A 19977-nucleotide genomic window follows, 5' to 3' on the forward strand; every position below is an offset into this window, starting at 1 on the left:
GAGTTTATATGGACAGTCAGACTATGTACATTAATACCGAAGGGATATTGCTTGGTAATTATATCAGCTAGTTTTAGGGTTTTCACAGTGAGGTGATGCTTCGTATTGAGTATATTTTGCAAGTGAAAAAAAGGAATTGGGTGTGCTGGGTTCAACAAATTGTGCTGGTAGGTATAAAGGTTGGGAGTAATTAGCGGGTAGTAAAGTGCTTAGCGGTGATTACTTTTCTTATGTAGGGCAGGGTAATTGTTTACCCTATCCCTTCTTTGTAGGCTTGTCTGAATAACCAGGTTTTGAGTAGTTTTCTAAATATTTTTGTGTTGTTTTGTAGTCTTCGGTTTTCCGGATGGAGTTCCAGAGGCGTGGTCCGGCTATTGATATTGCTCTTTTTCTTATGGTAGTGAGTTTGGCGGTTGTGAGTGATGGGATGTCTAGCTGGGCTTTGTTTGTTGATCTGGTGTTACGTTGAGTATTGTGTTTTTGTATTATGGTGTTTAGGCAGGCGCTTTCACTGTTGTGTATTGCATTGTGAAAGATGGCTAGTGCTTTGTATTCGATTCACCTTCCTTAGTAAATGTAACCCCCAACAGGAGCACAAAAAAAGTGCAGAGGAGCTCTGATCCTTCCTTGCACTGTTCCATGGATTAAAAAAAAATTTTGCTTGAGCATCTGGTGAGGTGGACCAGGCTCCAGAGGCAGCTTCTCTACTGGATAGGGATACTGCTCCCCTCTCTGGATGAACAGATAACCACTTACCTGGCTGCTTCAGACTCACAGCAGCCCATTGGCACCACCACCTCCTGTGAACCAAACCCTGGAACAAAGAGCTCCGTCTATTGTTCTGCGTTCAGACTACACACTTACACACATACTGAGTCGGTACATCACAGTTCCAGGTCTTATTTGAACAATAAGAGGATAGAACAGAGAATAAATAAAATCAGATATACAGGAAAGTTAATTGCAGATAACTACTACTAAATGACTGATCCTTTGGAAGGGTACTAAATGTTTACCCTTCCAAAGGATCAGTCTGCTCTGTTACCTCAGGGAAGCAATCTCTCTCCCCCTCTAGTTTTTCTCACTTTTTGTATACTATAAACTGGCAGCTGTTTGGGATAGGAGCCAATGTCCTCTCTCTGTCTATGTTCTTATCAGTTCCAAGCATAGCTGTTAGTGTTCTGTAAATCCTCCCTCTCAGACTTTTGGCTTCACTTAATTGTTTACTTTCCCACCTTCTACAATTCTCAGATTCTTGCCTGTTGGTAAGCATTTTTTAGCATTTCACAGTGCAAAGCAGTAAATATGAGTTCACTGAGAGATTGGCCTGTGGCCTGCAAACTAGATGTGGCAGGATTGGGAGGGGCGCAGAGATGAGCAACCAGGGTGATGGGGGGGATAGAGCGGATCCCCTATGGAGGGGGGGGGGTTGGGGCTCTTCAGCTGGGGGGGGGCAGGTAGCTGGGGTGAGATGTAATAGAGGTCTATAGAGTGATTGGAATAGAACAGGTAGACATGGATTGGTTGTTTGGTATTTTTGAAAGAGTAGAGGACATACAATACAGTTGCTGGGTAAAACAAATGGGAGAAAATATTCTTTTGCTCAGTGCGTGGTTGGGCTCTGGAATTTGATGCCAGAGGATGTGGTGAGGGCGTTTGGTGTAGCTAGTATGGAGGAGGTTGGGACTGGTTCCTGGAGGAAAAGATCATGGACCATTGTTGGGGGTGGACTTGTTGAAGTCCACTGCTTGTCTCTGGAATGGGCAGTGTGGAGTATGTCAATCTTTTGGTATCCTACTGGGTGCTTGTAGCCTGGATTGGCCAGTGTTGGAGGCGTGATGCTGGGCTTCATGGACCTTTGCTGTGACCCAGTTTGGCAAATCTTATGTTCTTATATACAACTGTCACTTTGAAAAATTAGAAAACTATTGCACGTTATATGGAGAAGAGGCCTGTGAGGTCTTGAAAGCTAATTAGTGCAACATATTTGTCCTTTTAAAAAGTATCCCAACCTACAAAGACTCATTCATTTAGCATGGAAATGTATCCAAATTGCTTTTCAAGACTGAAAGGTAGAGAGTATGGCTGTTACTTGAGGCTTGGAGGTCATACACAACTGTTCAGGGCCTTGCTTCTTTACAGCCACCACCGAAAAAAGTAGTATAATTTTTATTTTTATCGAAAAAACCAGAGTGTTACTTTTGGATAGTGACAAAGTTTGAATACCACTGGTGTCTATAAGTAGCTTTGGTGCCCACTTCATTGATTGTTACAATAATCTGTCCTGTAAGTGGAAGACAAATTGATACGCCTGGCCGAATCCCATGAGCAAATATTTACAGACGTGGGATTTCAGTTGTGGAATGAGCTTCCCTGCCTTTCTCAAGGCAGAGAAGGACTTACTAAGATTCAGGAAACTTCTGAAAACCCAATCTGCATTTCCACCATGGTTGTTGCGCGTTGCAGAGATATGATATCTCTGATTAAATGAAAGACTGTCATGCAGTTGTATTATATTTTGATCTGTTATTTGATTTATTTTTATTGTAGCTGTTTTATTTTATATGTTGATTATGTATATATGTTTATTGTAACCTGCTGAGCTCTTGGGATAAGCGGGATATAAATTTTACAAATAAATAGTTTTAGTTAACTTCCATTACAATATTATTATTATTATTATTTTTATATACCGACATTTGATCTGAGATAACACATCGGTTTACATTCTGGTACTCATAGGTATTTCCCTATCCCCAGAGGTCTTACAATCTAAGTTTTGTACTTTCACTCTGAAAATGACCCCAGGAAATGTCCTTGCTGACCTTGGCGAGTTAGTTTTCTGGAGAAAATGTAAAGCACAGATTTTTGAAAATGCAAAAGTATAGACAAGGTTGCAAGCCTGATCCCAGGAGGATCTCTTGATATGATGGGTACAAATGCGCTCACGCAGACCCTACGCTCGTACCTTTATCTACATACAGGGCAGGCAATTTTTTAACAGCGCGTCTTTGCAGAAATGGTTTTGAAGCCTGGATTTATAAGAACGATGTGAATTTACTGTGAGCCCTGTGATATGTCAAAGTTCTTAAGCAGTTCTCAAGCAGAACCAGGGCTGGGGATTGCTGGCTCGTGCTCAAGCTGCATAATTTGGGAGCTCAGTAACTGGGGGAACCACAGGGAAGATGAAGAAAAAGGTAGACACTGGGCGAGTCCCTGAAGCTTTAATGGGGAGCTAGGGTGGATCAAGAGGTCCTCATCTGCCGACAGCGGATCTCCATACTGCCAACCATCTTCAAATTACAAAGTACATTTATTGATAAGAAAGAGAAAAGAATTCCTTCAGAGACAGGATGGGAATAAATCGGAGTCACTTAAAGCAGAGCTTTGCAGCTGCCTGAAGTGAACTCTGTTGAGCGGTGTACCTGCTAATGTTCACCTCCTAATGGTGACAAGAACCATGGCAAAATGCTAGCCTTCATGTTCAGAGCTGTCTCAAATCTCCTCTGCTGCCTTCTGCAGACTCAATGAGACTAGCAGGGCACAGCTGAGGCTTAAACAAGCTGCTTTGTCCTGGGGTAGGGACTGAAATTACAGAAGCTTGGAAATATATAGGAAAATAACTTTCAAGAAAATGTAATTTATTCTGAAGGGTATTGCACAATCTGAAGACCAATGACCTCACTAAAAGCTGCATCCAAGAAGAGATCTCCAGACTCTGGAGAAGCAGATGGGGGGTACATGGCAAAGACGCTTTCCTTTTCAGGAGCATCGCCTGCTCACAGAAAGGAGAAGGAAAGGCTACGCAGTGTAGACAACTTCAGAACTAAGTAACTGAGCTATTGTTTGGTTGATTTTATTTTGCATGTTTTTTGTCCTCTGCTGAGATTTGCGGCTCAGCGGAATAGAAGTTTGTGTAAATAAATAAATACATGGCTGAAAACCGGGTATAAAGAAGGTGGTTTGGAATGTATTGGTGGCTGGGGCCGTGCATGGAACTGTACAAGGCTTACGGCAGGGGTGGGCAATTCCAGTCCTCGAGGGCCACAAACCTGTCGAGGTTTTAGGATATCCTAATGAATATGCATGACACAGATTTGCATACAACTGAGGCAGAGTGCATGCAAATCTCTCTCATGCATATTCATTAGGGATATCCTGAAAACCAGACTGGTTTGTGGCCCTCGAGGACCGGAATTGCCCTGCTCTTCGGCCTACATCTGCCTAAGCAAGGAATTCCACTCATATGTCCTAAGGCTTTTAAACCAGAAGACGGGGTAACAGAAGGAAGTTGGAATGTCGTCCCCCAACCAATCCAAGTTGGGGGGAGACTCGGGAGCAACGTCGGGAAATATTTCTTTTACAGAAAGGGTGGCGGGTGCATGGAATGCCCTCCTGGAGGAGGCGATGAAGTCAAAGGCGCAGAGGATGGAAATGGGAGAGTAGCAGGGTTACAGCACTTCCAGCATGGCGGGGGCAGACTGCATGGACCGCTTACTGTGTCGTGGAGAGCCGGTCTCCGTATCCTCTGCATATAAATACTGCTTTCAATACAATTAGCAAATACCCAGCAAACCTGGCTCGTTAGCAGTGCAAACGTCAAGCACACATGGGTGGGGATTAAAAAAAAACAGAAGTTGGAAAATGGCCTAGCTCTTCTAAATACGCTGTTCTCCTCTGTTTCATGCTGCAGCTGTCCTTATGGGAGTGCTCAGGACTGACTGCACTACCCACCCTCCCTCCTTAGGAGGGCCATGCCTTCCTGTGAAGCTCCTTAGCCCTTTATCCTCACAGAAGGGACTTTGCTCCTTCCTACCTCCCTCTCTCCTGTGTGTAATACACTGCCGTGGCTGGTAACTGCTCCTGCGTTAAGCCTCTTGCAAGTGATTTATTTTAAATTGGTGCTTATTGATTAGGATCCAAGCAGGGGAAAGGAGGAGCGAGGCAGGCGGTGCACAAAGAATTCACAGGATCAACTTCAGGCAGCTTACAGTGAAATCAAAGTGGCTTTATTCCTGCAGAGCAAGTGGAGCGGAGAGAATAAACCCTCTCTGCAGCCCCCTCTCCCCCCCCCCCCCTTCTCTGCTCTTATCCCTGGGACTTCCTCCTGATGGAGCCGCAGCAGCAGGTACAGCCCCTGCGTTTAATCGGCCTTCGCTCTTGGTAAGTTCTGCTGCTCATGTGCCGCCTGGCTCGCAGATTGTTGCACGGATAGCGAAGGTCTGGTTGTATCTGGTCTCAGGTTTTGGGTGCCACCTCTGCACCTTGCCAGTGAATGCCCTGGAGATGTCCCCCCACCTGCTTCTGGTCTCCTGGAAAGGAAAAGATTTTCAGGAAGTGCTGCTGTTCTCGGTTTCCTCTCTTACTTGTTTTAATGTTGAAGTTGCTGCAGCCTCTGGAACTCCAGCATACCTGCCCCAGGGAGGCGCAGAAGAAAAGGCAGTAAAAAGATAATTCTTCCGTCGTCTGCCACTTGTACGGTAGTGGATGGGCAATTCGTGCTGAGTCCTGAGTAGATTTGTTTTCTGGCTTTTTCAGAGTTGTTAGGGCATCCTTTATGGAATGATGTCCTGATGCACCATGCAGTAGAGCAGTGTGGGATAGAGAAGAAACATGGCTACGAGAAGGTAGTTACTCATTAGGAGGGATTGTGCTCCAGCTTAATGCCCGTCTTCTCTCCCCTTCCCGCAGTCACCCCTGATCTATCTTCATTTCATGGTAAGACAGAAGTCCAGGGTTAGTTTTCTAACTCCCCTTTCACAGAATGACCTTTGCACTCCCTTCCCCCCGACGGCCAAGATTTTATTGGGCTGGGTGTTAGAAAACTAGGCCTGAACTGGCATCTCGCATGGCAGTGAGTTAGATCAAAAGGACCAGATATGTCTACTCCAAGATGCCTGAGAAATGCCTCAGTGAGGAGGCGGATAGCCCGGCACCCCATATGAAATAGAAATAATGTTAACTGCATTCATGAGGAATGGAGGGAGGGACTCGTGCCAGGGAAGCTGTTAGGTCAGAAGTTAAAAATCATAATTCTAGAAGCTTGTCAGAAGCAAGTAAGCAATTTATCCTTGTCAGGAAAGATGTGAGTACAGTCACTCTGACAGGCCAGCAGAGTATATTTTATGTAGACTTCTTGTACAATCAAGGCATATAACGTAGGCCGTCGCCCAGCAGTACTCATCTGGGTTCAGGGTAGATACTGCTTAATGATTCTCTTCTTTTCCTGGACTGGAGGGCTTAAGAAGAATATGGGAGTAAAATAGTTTTCAGCTCTGAGTCGTGAACAGCAAAGAAAGAGGGTGATGTGGAGGCCAGAACTTGACCCTGTTGTATTCTGCTGTGATTCCCTAATGGGGGGGCCTGCTGGAAATCGCTGTACAATGTTGCATGGCTAATCTTTATCCTTCTGTGAGTCACCTATCAGCAGGAGCAGCACAAAACAATGGGGAAAAAAATATAAAGATTTTCTTAATAACACCATTCTGGTGCTTTTTTTTTATTTTAAAAGCCGTGGGGGAGGACCTGAAGAGGGAGGCCTTAAACACATTTGAGAAGCTAATTAGGTACAGCTGAGTGTAAAATTATACAGAGGATCAGCGCAGCGGTGAGACAGAGGAGCTGATTATGCTTATTCATGTTAAAAAAAAATCGAATGGGACATCAGCTCACTGTGATGACAGCAGAAACGTACAACCCGATGCCAGAGAGAGCATAGAAGTGAAGGCCGGTGTCCGAGGGAAGAGAGTGGAGGAAAGAGAGTGCGGCGTTGGGGTTCCCGTCCTAGGAAGATTTCCCTCTGCTGCATTAGTAGCTTCGGGCCGCATTTTCCAGGGCCCTAAGTGGCTTACCAACAGACATTCATAATAATAATAAAACAATATCACACAATTCATGACAAAAACATAAAATATAAATAACAGAATGGCCTTGTGCAGAAGGCAGAGGATCAGACCAATGATAGTAACTGGAATGCAAGGGGAATTGGTAAAATCCTAAGAATTCATGAACATCTCTAAAAAGACCAGGAAGATAAAAAAGAAATGGAAATGGGGTTTGCTGTGGTCTCCTGCTGTCCATTTGCGTCTGCTTTGAGTGCTGCACTATTGCATGGCCTTTGGTGCTGAATGAAGGTTTGATTGGTTTTCGGTTTCTCTGACAAGGGCAACACCACCAGCAGGGTTGTGTTCAGTTTAAGTGCCGGGATGGGATTTTATTGATTTTGAATTTACTGTAACATTTTTGCCTTCAAGAGATGCGACCAATTCATCTTTGAACAGGCAGCTTTAAGTTTTACTACACCTGGGCTCTGAAAAAGAGGTAACGCAATGTTTCCCATACCCGTCCTTGGGATCCCACAGTAAATTGAGTTTTCAGAATATCCACAATAAATATGCACAAGATAAATCTGCATATGCTGAGTCTCCAGTTCGTACTTATTGTGGATATTCTGGGAACCCAACTTGCTGTGCAGATAAAGGGACCACTACTGATTAAGAAGGGGGCTGAGGCTGGTGAGTGATAGGGGGAAAGGCAGACTAGGAGGAAGCTGGACCTGATGAAGACTGAAACATTGAGAGAACCCATGGGTAACTGCAGGTGGTGAAAAGATATAGAGGAGGTAATCATGTGATGATTAAAGGAGGGGCGTGGCCTGAGAAGGAGAGGTGATTTCACAATCAAAACAATCATAGGGATTTTCAGAGATGAATAGAGTTAAATTTGCAACATGGTCTGATTTGTTTTTGAGCAGCTATATATATATTTATATATATATATATATATATATATATATATATATATATATATATATATATATATATATATTTATTTATTTATTTTTATTTTTTTTTAATAAATGATTTGCTCGTCTTGCCGAAAGGTTGTTTCTTTCTTATTCATTCCCATGGTAGTAATTCTCTAGCCTGTGGGGATTAGGAAGTGACTGAGATGTTTTAAGTAGTGAGTGCTTTGGGGAAGAGGAAGCATGGAAGAGGGATTGATGTGACAACAAGAAAAACTGTTATTGATTCTAGCTATTGGGGAATTTTCCTTTTTATACATTGGTATAGGGATTACATGAAACCTGTATCAAGATACTCTGCAGTGCCATCCGCTCAGGAATGCAGATGGATTGGTTTTCATGAGCCTCAGCAGTGAGACTGACCCAAGGTGCATGCCGCATTTCAGTGGATAGAGTGTGGACTTACAGACCCTTATAAAGGACAAGTAGTGCTAAGAGGGAATACTTACCACTCTGCTACCAACTCTTTCCTTTGCATTATCTTCCTGGATCCCAGTTTGCAAAAGAGGAAATAGATGCTAATAGTATGACTCCTTTTCCAAAGTCTGATTTCTATCATGGGAGTTGTTATATTTTGACTTAAAGGTTAAGGCTGGTAATTGCAAGTAGCACTGATGGTTTAGACTTAAGAGTTTTCACTGCAGTCTTCTGTCAACTGGAAAGGTATGAATTGATTTTACCAATAAGGGAAGTTTCGTGGTTTTGAATAATTACCATGGAGAAATGCTGATATTTGTGAGGCAGAAGCCATTAAAATCAGTGAAAAAAGATGTGTTTCCTATAATAAGGACTTGACCCCTTTATTGAGGATAAGTTAAGAAATCTGGGAAGTGGCTTGCACTTTTGGGGAGCTGAGGGTGGGTTAAGGCAGTTTTGAATTTGTACTTAGGCCCTTTGACTGTGACTTAATAGTGGTTTGAATGGTGTTTTCTTTCTGTTCCTTCCTAGGTGGAGGTGGAAGTAGAGGGTATGGACAAGGCTGGGAACTTCATTGGCTGGCTGCACATAGATGGAGTGAACCTGTCTGTGGCTCTGGTGGAACATGCTCTGTCCAAGGTTCACTTCACAGCAGAGCGCAGCTCCTATTATAAGACCCTATTGTCTGCTGAAGAAACAGCCAAGCAAAAGAAGGAGAAGGTAAGAGGAAAGCTCTCTAGGGTTGGGAAAGAATTGGACAACAAGTTAATGGTGGAGTGTGTCTTACCCTTGCCTGCCTTTTAAAAGGCAAAATGGAGGGGGGCTTATAGCAAATAGGAGTACATGAGCCTTTTTAGAAATTCCAACTGTAAACGATGGAATGAGTGGTGCTATATTACATCTTAGAACACACAAACAGAACTTGTAAAAGCAAATACTTGGTTTACTAAATATGTAAATATTGTACATCAGCAAAGGCAACACAGTATTGCAGCAAATATTGCATAAAGCAGTACAGTAAATAGTATTGCAGTAATAAAGCTATACATGAAGATAATTGTACAAAGATACTTCCCTCATAGTCTCCCTTTTGTGAGTCAATGTATCTCGGAATACTGAGAGACGTAGGCCTGGAGAAACACCATGAGATGGCTAAAGGCACTCTCTCTCCCTCTGATGATCTGCCAGAGATTGTTAATTACTTTTTTCTTATACTCTAATTTCTTGCTCTGGTCCAGGTTAGGCACTTTGTTATTCTATTTAGAATTCACAGTTTCATCAGATTTATGCTCTAAGCTGCAGTTGTGCTTTGAGACATCCTGTTGCTGGATGACTCCCAGACAGTTTAGGCACTGGCTTTATCGGTCTGCTTACAGAAGCATTTCTTGTTTCAGTTCTGGCTTGTCACTTAGACTAAGGCAAAAAAAAAAAAAAAACAGCTTATGAAACTGTCATGTTTTAAGTCTTATGCTAAGGTTTGTGTGATACATTCATCCACATATGTTGTTGATTACCTTTATTCCACTATTTCCCACCTGTTGCATTACAAAAAGTTCTTCCGATCCACTTATCTAGCCCCCTGTTGGGTCCAACAACAACTGAGGGGCAGCAGATAAGCAAGGAAATATTGGCTACTACTGGAGAGACAAACTCATTATTTCCCAAAACTGCACTCTGTGTGATTTCTAAACTTGATCAGCTTAGTTACCAGTTGTCCAGAATAAATACAAAGAATCTTGTGTTCTGGACCAGACACAGGTAATGTATCTGGACAGTCAATCTAGTTGGATTGTCTGTTGAAAGAAAAAGGATTCACTATTTTCAGATTCTGGATGGAGAGATGAGAAGTTACTACTAATTTGTAATCTATCATTAAAATTGTCTATAGTACCTAAAGATTGGAGGGTGGTCAATGTAATGCTGATCTTTAGAAAGGTGAGCTATGAAACTATAGACCAGTGAGTCTGACTTCAGTGCTGGGAAAAATCATAGAAACTATTCTAAAGAACAAAATCATAGAAAATATAGAAAGAAATGGTTTAATGGGACACAGCCAGCATGTATTTACATAAGGAAACTTTTGGATCACAAATCTGCTACATTTTTTTGAAGGGGTTCATAAACATGTAGATAATGGGAATCCAGTGATATAGTGTATTTGGATTTTCAGAAGGCGTTTGACAAAGTCCCCCATGAGTCTCCTGAGAAAATTAAAAAGTCACAGGCTAAGAGGCAATGTCTTATTGTGGATTAAAGACAGGAAACAGAGAGCAGGATTAAATGGTCAATTTTTTCAGTGGAAAAAGGTAAACAGTGGAGTGCCTCAGGGATTTAGACTGGGACTAGTGCTTTTTAATATATTTATAAATGGTCTGCAAGAGGAAATGATGAGTGAGGTGATTGTTTGCTAATAACACAAAATTATTCCGAGGAGTTAAATCACAAGCGAATTATGAGAAATTGCAGGAGAGCCTTGGGAGACTGGAAGATTGGGCATCCAAATGGCAGATGCAATTTATTGTGGACAAATGCAAAGTGATGCACATAAGGAAAGTAATCCATACCTGTAGTTACACAATGTTAGGTTCCATATTAGGAGCTACCACCTAGGAAAAGGATCTGGGCATCATAGTGGATAATACTTTAAAATCCTCAGCTCAGTGTGCAGCAGCAGTCAAAAAAGCAAACAGAATATTAGGAATTATTAGGAAAGGAATGGTTAATAAAACGGAAAATGTCATAATGCTTCTGTATCGCTCCATAGTGGGACCTCATCTAGAGTACTGTGTGCAATTCTGGTCGCCGCATCTAAAAGCAACATATCTGAACTGGATAAGGTACAGAGAAGGGCAACCAAAATGATAAAGGAGATGGAAGGGCCCCCTGTGAAGAAAGGCTAAAGGAGGTTAGGGCTGATCATTTTGAAGAAGAGACTACCGAGGGGGGGGGGGATATGATAAAGGTCTATAAAATCACGAGGGGATTAAAACGGGTAAATATGAATTAGTTATTTACTCTTTCAAAAACTACAAAGACTAGGGAATTCTCCATCAAGTTGACAGATTTAAAACAAATCTGAGAAATTCTTTTCACTCAAGGCACAATTAAGATCTGGAATTCATTGCTGGAGAATGTTGTAAAGTTAGTGAGTGTAGGTAACTTTAAAAAAAGGCTTGCATAAATTCCTGGAGAAGTCCATAAACTGTTATTAACCAGGTAGACTTGGGGAAAGCCTCTGCTTATCCGTGGGCCTGGGATCTGTCTATTGTTTGGGATCTTGCCAGGTACTTGTGACTTGATTGGCCACTTGGAAATAGAATACTGGGCTTGATGGATTCTCGGTCTCACCCAGTATGGTAATTTTTATGTTCCTATGAAAATCACTAAGAGAGGTCAACTAATTTGTTATAGAAGTTAGAGGACTCTTTAGCCCAGGATTTTATTGTGACATGCATGAATCACAGTTAAGTAACTGGACTGAAAACGAAAACCAATTTGAAGTTATTGTGCATTTTTCTAAGCAATTTGGGAATGGTAACTAAGAATTCCCTGAATTTCAGTGGTACTACATTTCTAAAATCCTACAATTGCTATAGATCTCATGCTTCAAAAAAGAAGAGAAACTCGAGCCAGCAGTATTCACCAAGCCCCTTCTGGCCAAAAGAATAGATGGACATTAGAGCTAGTTGAGGATGGGGGAAGGAAGGGTAGGTCTACAGATGGGTGAGAACGGTAGACAGGGTGCAGAGTGCCTTGAGCATAGGCAAATGACCAAAATGCAAGCATGCACCGAATAAAAAGCCAAGAACACCACTTCCCCCCCCCCCCCTCTCATGTGGGTAAAGGGGAGAGAGGGAAAGAAGACTGGGGATAGATAAAAAGAGGGGATCAGGGTGGAGATGCTACATCTGCTTACCTACCCTGGATACTAAAATGCCTAGCTATGGCTTTGGAGGGAAGATAAGGGAATTGAGTTTCTGGAGAGAAGCTGGAGATGGAGGAGGACTGTAGTACTGTTTCAAATATTTGAGCAATTGCATGGGTGTGTATGCATATAACATGGGCTTAGTATGGGAGGTTCCAAGTGTAGCTGTATTTTAAAATACGAGGCCAGGGCACTGAGCAAAACAATCTCAGAGGCTGGGGTGACACCTTATAGATTAATAGACTTATTGATACATACGATTTGTAAGACAGTCAATGTGGCGTCTTGTCCTTGCTACTAAATTAAAAGATGGATATTTTAAACTTTTAACCCTAAGAAGACTTAAACCATTATTGGAACCAAATGATTTTAGAACTGTTCTGCAAGCCTTGATATTTGCAAATACTGATTATTGCAATGCACTGCTACTCGGTTTACTGCAATCTGCAATAAGACCTCTCCAGGTATTACAAAATGCCGCAGCCAGAATTTTAACCGGCAATAAAAAAAATGTGATTATATCACTCCTACTCTGATTCAGTTACATTGGCTACCAATAAATTATCGAATACAGTACAAAATTGCTTGCATACTGCACAACATAATTTACGGAGAAAGAGCAGAATGGTTAAACACAGCAATACGTGTACATATCCCTCAAAGAAATCTGAGATCGGTCAATAAGGGTCTCTTGACAATCCCGACTATTAAGTCGGCCCAATTGAGTCAAGTGAGGGAGCAAGCAGTATCAGTAGCAGGACCCAAACTCTGGAACTGAGCTAAAAACTTGGCTCTTTAAATGTGCATTCACAGAGAATGAGTAACAAGCACACATTAACACAACACAGCTTCTATCTTGTTACTTTTAATATATAAATCTTTCCTTTTATTTTCATATTTTATTAATTTTAGCATTAATAATATGTTATGTTTTATGTATATCAACATTATATCTTGACGTTTAGGATTATCAACCCTGTTTAGATTTTATTCTTCTTTAGTATTTTAACAGCTAAAGTGAAAATTATTGCACTCACCTTTTAACATATTTTAGTTGTCACTATTATTGACTATATGTATTGTATTTCTTCTTATTTTATTTGATTGTAAACCATTGTGAAGGCCTCGCCGATGTGACAGTATATAAAAATAATAAACCATAAAAACTTATTTCTCAAAAAATCTGTTAATCTATAAGGTACTGCTGGTCTCTGACGTTTGTGCTATTCTGGACCAACACTGCTACTCTTACTATTTATCAGTAATAAAAATGCTACTAGACATCCGCAGATTCATGTAAGAGACAGGCCATGCTTCCTTGGAATTTACAGTCTAGTCAAGACAAGCATACATAACAAACAAGTCTATGAGAAGTGTATTTATTATAGAGAAGTGGTTAGGATTTGAAAGCAGTCTCAAAAAGGTGAGCTTTAAGACTGGATTTGAATACAGCCAGAGAGGGAGCATGACACACAGACTCAGTCTATTCTAGGTATGTGGTGCAGCAAAGTAGAAAGCACAGAGTTGGGCGTTGGCAATGGAGGAGCCTCCAATGAATAGAGTTCATTAGAAGGGTTGGCAGAAGAGAAAAGAGAAGATAGGCAATGAGGAGCTGCAGAGTGAATGCATTTTTAGGTGAGTAAGAGAAACTTGAACTGTGTATGAAAGCAGGCAGGAAACCAGTTTAGCAAGTTGGGAAAAGGAGCTACATGATCATAGTGACACTTTCTGAAGATGTCATGCAGCCAAATTGTGAATAGATTGTAATGGAGAAATATGGTTCAGTGGTGTGTGGGGGGGGGTGGGGGGAGTGTACAAAGGGCAAGTTGCAGTAGTCTAAGCAGAAGATATTAAACAGAATGGTTGAGGGTTTTGGTAGCATGCCCAGAAAGGGAGGGACAGATTCTAGTGAAATAATAGAAGAATAAATGTCACATTTTATCAGTGTTTTGGATATGCCTAGAGAAGGGGAGAGAAGCATCAAAGATAAACCTAAGGTTATAAGCCAGTGGAATTGGGAGGATGAGTGCCATCCACAGAGACAGAAAAAGAAGAGGGGACATGGGTTTAAGGGGGAAAACAAGGAGCTCCATCTTGGCCATGATAAGTTTAAGGTAGTAGCAGGACATGCAGGTGGCAATATCAGGCAATCGAGCTGAAATTTGGGAATTGATTCATGGTAAAATTTCTGTTGTAGAGAGGTGTAGATATGGAGGTCATCAGCATCAAATTGGTACTGAAAGCTGTGAAAGAAGATCAAATAACTGAGAGAAAGTAGAGCGAGAAAAAAGAATAAGGGTCCAGAACAGAGCCTTGAGGCAGGCTGACCATAGCAGAATAGCAGTGGAGGAAGGGCCACCAGAGATACAGTATAAAGTATAATGGGATAGTCAAGAAGAAAACCAAAATAGAGCAGAATTCTAAAATCCAAAAGTATCTTGAGGGAGTAAATGGTGATCAGTGGTAACAAAAGCAACAGATAGGTCAAGGAGGATGAGGACCAAGTAAAGTATTTGGCCATGAAGATGTGACTGGAGACGTTGGTGAGAGCAAATCCAATGGAATGAAGAGGGTGAAGGTCCAAGAAAACAAAGAGGTAGGCGATCTATGATAGCCGTCAGGAGAACAAAAACACAATAGATGCCTCAGTCTTATTTCAGTATTTATTAGAACAGAGATGTGCTCAATAAATGCCCGACTCAGGCCGAGTTTCGCAGCTCGTTGGTCGCTGCCTCAGGGGCTTGAACACTTCAAATTCTAGGTGGAACTTCACACAATAAGTTTTCATCAGGCGTACAGCAAATGTATGATCAATGTTTCGGGTGGTGTTTCATCTCTGTTCTAATAAATACTGAAATAAGACTGAGGCATCTATTGTGTTTTTGTTCTCATGAAGAGGGTGAAGGCCAGCCTGGATCAGATCCTGGAAAGGCTTGAGATTAAAAAAAAAAAAAAAAAAGTGAAAGGCACTTTCAAGCATTTTGGATGTGAAAGGGAAGAGCGAGTTGTGACAGAAGTTAGCAGGGTAGGGTCTAGTGAAGGTGTTTTGGGGAGTGCCACGATCACAGCAAATTTGAAGGAAGAGGGCGACAGTCACAGTGGCAAATGATCAATGGAGGATATGATAGATTGAGGGGATGGTTGCAGGGGAGAGAAATGGTGTCAGAGGAACAAGCAACAAGTTTGCAGAAGGAGAGAAGATGGGCAGTTTCCTCCTGTGTGATTTCAGAAAAGGAAAAACGAGTGGTGAGGCCAAAGGAAGGGGAAGTAGGAATGAAGGAGGCAGTCTGGTGGAGAATTCCCAATAACCTTGTCAGTCTTTTCATGGAAGAAGTCAGTTAGTCTGGGCAGAGAGTAAAGAGGGAGATGGGAAACGGAGGCAGTTTCAGGAGAGAGGTGAGTGGCAAAGAGACAGAAAGGATTGCAGACAAGGGTGTTTGTCAGATGGACAAAAGAATCCTGTTTAGCAAGTAGAGTAGCAGATGTGAAGGAGGTGAGTATGAATTTATGAAGTTAGCAAGGGAATGGGACTTTAACCAGAAATGTTCTGCAGAGCAGGTGCAGGAACATAGGAAGTGAATTCTGAAGGTAAAGCTAAGGTTGGGGTTGGATGGGGGGAAAGTAGAGCAAGAGTGTCCAGAGGAGAGGATAATGTTATAAAAAGACAAAAAAAAATTGAAAAAACTGCCTTTGAAACTGAGAAGAGATTTCTGTGGGGAAAGCCATGATTCTGAGACCCGCCCCCTCCCCTGACATCATCGCAAACGGATCCGGGCAGTTTGAAAGGCGCCAAGCCAGCAGGCGCCGCGCCAAAGGGGTGCGACAAAGGGGCACTCCCCTTTGTGCACTCCTTCGTGCAACCCTTTGTGTTATTTGTTTAATATGCTCCTTGTTATACCTTTTGCTTAATTGTTAAGAACTTTGATTTTGATGATTTTATTTTTGTAATCTCTTAGCCTCAGGTACAAAAATTTTAGATTGTAAGCCCTTTTAGGGGATAGTGAATTACCTATTGTACCTTATTGTAAACCGATGTGATATCTCTTTTTGAAATGAACATCGGTATATAAAAATCGTAAATAAATAAATAAATAAGAAGACACTGCCTCATCAACTGAGTCAGACAAGGCTGAAGAGGGGAGAAGAGATGAGCGCACCGTGGTCAATAGCCTGGCGGTTCCTGAAGGTGTTGATGGTGATTGGACGAGACTGTGAGGAAGAGTGGTTAAGTGTGAAAGTTGTCAAATGATAGGGGGAAGATCAGAAGTGGAGGGGCCTGAGAGAGTGCAGTTGGAAGTAAGGACTAGGTCAAGGCAGTGGCCATGCTGCTGAGTGGAGCAGTAAGCATAGTTTGAGGGTAATATGAGGAACTTTGAGGCAAAAGAGGAGTCATCGACACAGAGGTTAAAAGCCCCAAGAATAAGTTAAGAGGAAGATGGTTCCAGGAAGAAAGAAAGCCAGGGATCAAAGCCAGCAAGGAAGAAGGAGGGGTCTTACCAGGAGGATGATAGATCCGTATTTGGAGAGGGGGGGGGGAGGGAGAGGGGGCCTCAAACGAAGAACACGGCTTCCTCTCTGGAAACTCAGATCTCTGAGCATTTGTGTATACATGGGAGTTGGTTTTAATTCCAAATTTAGCTGAAAGTAAGGACAGATGCTTTTCAGCATAGTTTTAGTAGTCCTAGAGAAAACTGGATTCTAGATTGGGATAACTTTTATTGGACTGATATGATGTTTAACATCTGAAAAAAAAAACAAAACTTATGTGATCTCAAAAGCTCTTTGAAACATTTATTTTAGTTATGTCAGTCCAATAAAGGAACGTATTAGAAATGAATCTTTGAGAGACTTTCTGTTTTTAGAGGAGGGGGTGGCCTGGGACTTTCCCTCCTGCTCCTTTTTGGGCTTTTGGCTCAGTTGGATCCAGTCTTCATTGGGCAACGATGCCACAGGCTTTCATTTGCAGCTCCTGGGTGTTTTCCCCTCTTTTTATATATATAGAAACATAGAAATAACGGCAGAAGAAGACCAAATGGCTCATCTAGTCTGCCCAGAAAGCTTTCACACTTATTTTGTTCTCATACTTATATTACTCTTGGCCCTTATTAGTAATGTTTTGGTTCTAGTTACCTCCCACCTCCGCCATTGATGTAGAGAGCAGTGCTGGAGCTGCATCTAAGTGAAGTATCAAGCTTAATTGATTAGGGGTAGTAACTGCTGCAATAAGCAAGCTACTCCCATGCTTATTTGTTTACCCAGCCTGTGCAATTCAGTCCTTGTTGGTTGTTGTCTGAATATAAATCCTCTTTTCTTCACCCCCCTGCCGTTGAAGCAGAGCACTACGCTGGATATGCATTGAAAGTGAAGTATCAGGCTTATTTGGTTTAGGGTAGTAACCACCGCAACAAGCAAGCTACTCCCCTGCTTTTTTGAGAATGCAAATCCTTTTTTCCACATTTCCTCTTGCCGCTAAAGCATAGAGCAATGTTGGAGTCGCATTAACCGTGTGTATGTTTATTGAATTAAAGGTATTAATCACCAGGTAGTAGCTGTCATTCCCGCAAGCCACCCCCATGCCTCTTCTCTTCATTCACATCCTCTAGACTTTATGGATCCACAGTATTTATCCCACGCCCTTTGAAGTCCTTCACAGTTTTTGTCTTCACCACTTCCTCCGGAAGGGCTTTCCAGGCATCCACCACCCTCTCCATGAAGAAATTCTTCCTGACATTGGTTCTGAGTCTTCCTCCCTGGAGTTTTAAATCGTGACCCCTGGTTCTGCTGATTTTTTTCCATTGGAAAAGGTTTGACTTTGACTTTGGATCATTAAAACCTTTCAAATATCTGAAAGTCTGTATCATATCACCCCTCCTCCTCCTTTCCTCCAGGGTGTACATATTTAGATTCTTCAATCTCTCCTCATAAGTCATTCGATGAAGACCATCCACCTTTTTGGTCACCCTTCTCTGGACTGCCTCCATCCTGTCTCTGTCCCTTCGGAGATACGGTCTCCAGAACTGAACACAGTACTCCAGGTGAGGCCTCACCAAGGACCTGTACAAGGGGATAATCACTTCCCTTTTCTTACTCAATATTCCTCTCTCTATGCAGCCCAGCATTCTCCTGGCTTTAGCTATCGCCTTGTCACATTGTTTCGCCGACTTCAGATCGTTAGACACTATCACCCCAAGGTCTCTCTCCTGCTCCGTGTACATCAGCCCTTCACCCCCCATCGAATACAGTTCATTTGGATTTCCACACCCCATATGCATGACACTGCACTTCTTGGAATTGAATCTCAGCTGCCATATCTTCGACCACTCTTCCAGCTTCCTTAAATCCCGTCTCATTCTCTCCACTCTTTCCGGTGGGTCCACTCTGTTGCAGATCTTAGCGTCATCCACAAAAAGACAAACCTTACCTTCTATCCCGTCCGCAATGTCGCTCACAAAGATATTGAACAGGACCGGTTCCAACACCGATCCTTGCAGCACTCCGCTTAACACCGCTCTCTCTTCAGAGTAGGTTCCATTTACTATCACATTATCCCCTTCCTATTTACTTATCCCAGCCATCACAGGAACAATCCTTAGCCCAAGTCCACAAACCAGAGCCCCTCTGGGACCCTGATCCACCTGCATCCCAAATCTGGCCACTGGGTGCGATGGCAGAAACTCCCTCCCCAGGGATTGTGAGCGCTCTCTGTGCAGCATCCCCTACTGTCAAGAACCCCTGGTATAAATAATGCTCGAGAAGCAAACCGTTTTATTCCGGAGACGCTTAGGTGCATGGAATAGTCTCTTAGCAGAGGTGGTGCAGCAACAGTGTGAAAGCAAAGGTAAAGCTGCAGATCAGGCAGAATCAGATGGACTGCAGCTCTTTCTCTGGCTGGCAAAATGTGGCTAAAACTGGCTATTGCTTTAAGTAACGTAAGCTTTTATTTCATAGAAAATAAGAGTCAATTCAAGCGCAAAAGAGACAATTGGTGAAACATTCATAAGGTTCATATAAGTGCAGAAAACATAGTTTGGGATTCTTTCAGAGCAAAAAACCAAAAGAGGGAAGCTACTGTTGACACTGGCAGCTGGCGTATAAGAGCCATGGAAGAAGCAGGTCTGGAATCAGAGGAGCCCCAGGTCCGCTGCTGCTCTCATCGCTGGCCAACGTTTTCTTTCTCTCTTTCTGTTTTCCCTTTTCCTCTCTGCTGCAATCTGGCTCTGCTAGCCTTGTAACCCAGAGCTTTCAAAAAAGCGAATGAGTGAGCGAGTAGCATGATTTCAATCTTATCCCCGCTGTCCTTGTACAACAGCAAAGACTATTTAAATAACTGCCCAACATAGGAATAAAGCTGCTAAAAAGAATGAATTTATAGCCCATCAATCTCTGCAGATGCTGCATTTTAGCTGGGGAAACAAAACTGGCTTTTGAAACAAATATATGATAAAGATATATACTCGCTGGATGGATGAACTGTCTCCTTTTATCTAACTGCCTCCATGCCCGCCCCTCACCCCCCACACATGCCTGCATACTTTGAATCCAGTGGTGAATTATGACCCACAACTGATAAAAGAAATAAATCAGCTCTGCATCAAGTCATGCTGGCATTATGTTCATTTAAGAAGCATTTCACTGAATACTTAATAAAGGAATGAATCTGACAGAATATGCTTAGCTTGCAGGCAGGGAATTGATGACGACTCCCCAGGAAAGAATCCAGCTTCCACGTTAAACTCCCTCAGGAAAGATTCCAAAGCCCTGTTCTCTCCCTTTTTTATTTTAATTACTCCCTTTTAAATCAAGGTGAGTTAAATATATAAAAAAAAAATCA

General features: G+C 42.3%; 1 protein-coding gene across 1 annotated transcript in view; it reads left to right on the top strand.

Annotated features, from left to right (window-relative positions):
- The window catches only part of SND1 (staphylococcal nuclease and tudor domain containing 1), a 1835638-nt gene that overhangs the window by 1454798 nt on the left and 360863 nt on the right, over window positions 1-19977 (top strand). The window contains exon 17 of the mRNA XM_029615915.1: window positions 8753-8941. Within this exon, the coding sequence (XP_029471775.1) occupies window positions 8753-8941 (189 nt within the window). The remainder of the gene's footprint in view (window positions 1-8752; window positions 8942-19977) is intronic.

Source organism: Rhinatrema bivittatum, chromosome 9, assembly GCF_901001135.1.
Source record: "Rhinatrema bivittatum chromosome 9, aRhiBiv1.1, whole genome shotgun sequence".
Classification (NCBI taxonomy): domain Eukaryota; kingdom Metazoa; phylum Chordata; class Amphibia; order Gymnophiona; family Rhinatrematidae; genus Rhinatrema; species Rhinatrema bivittatum.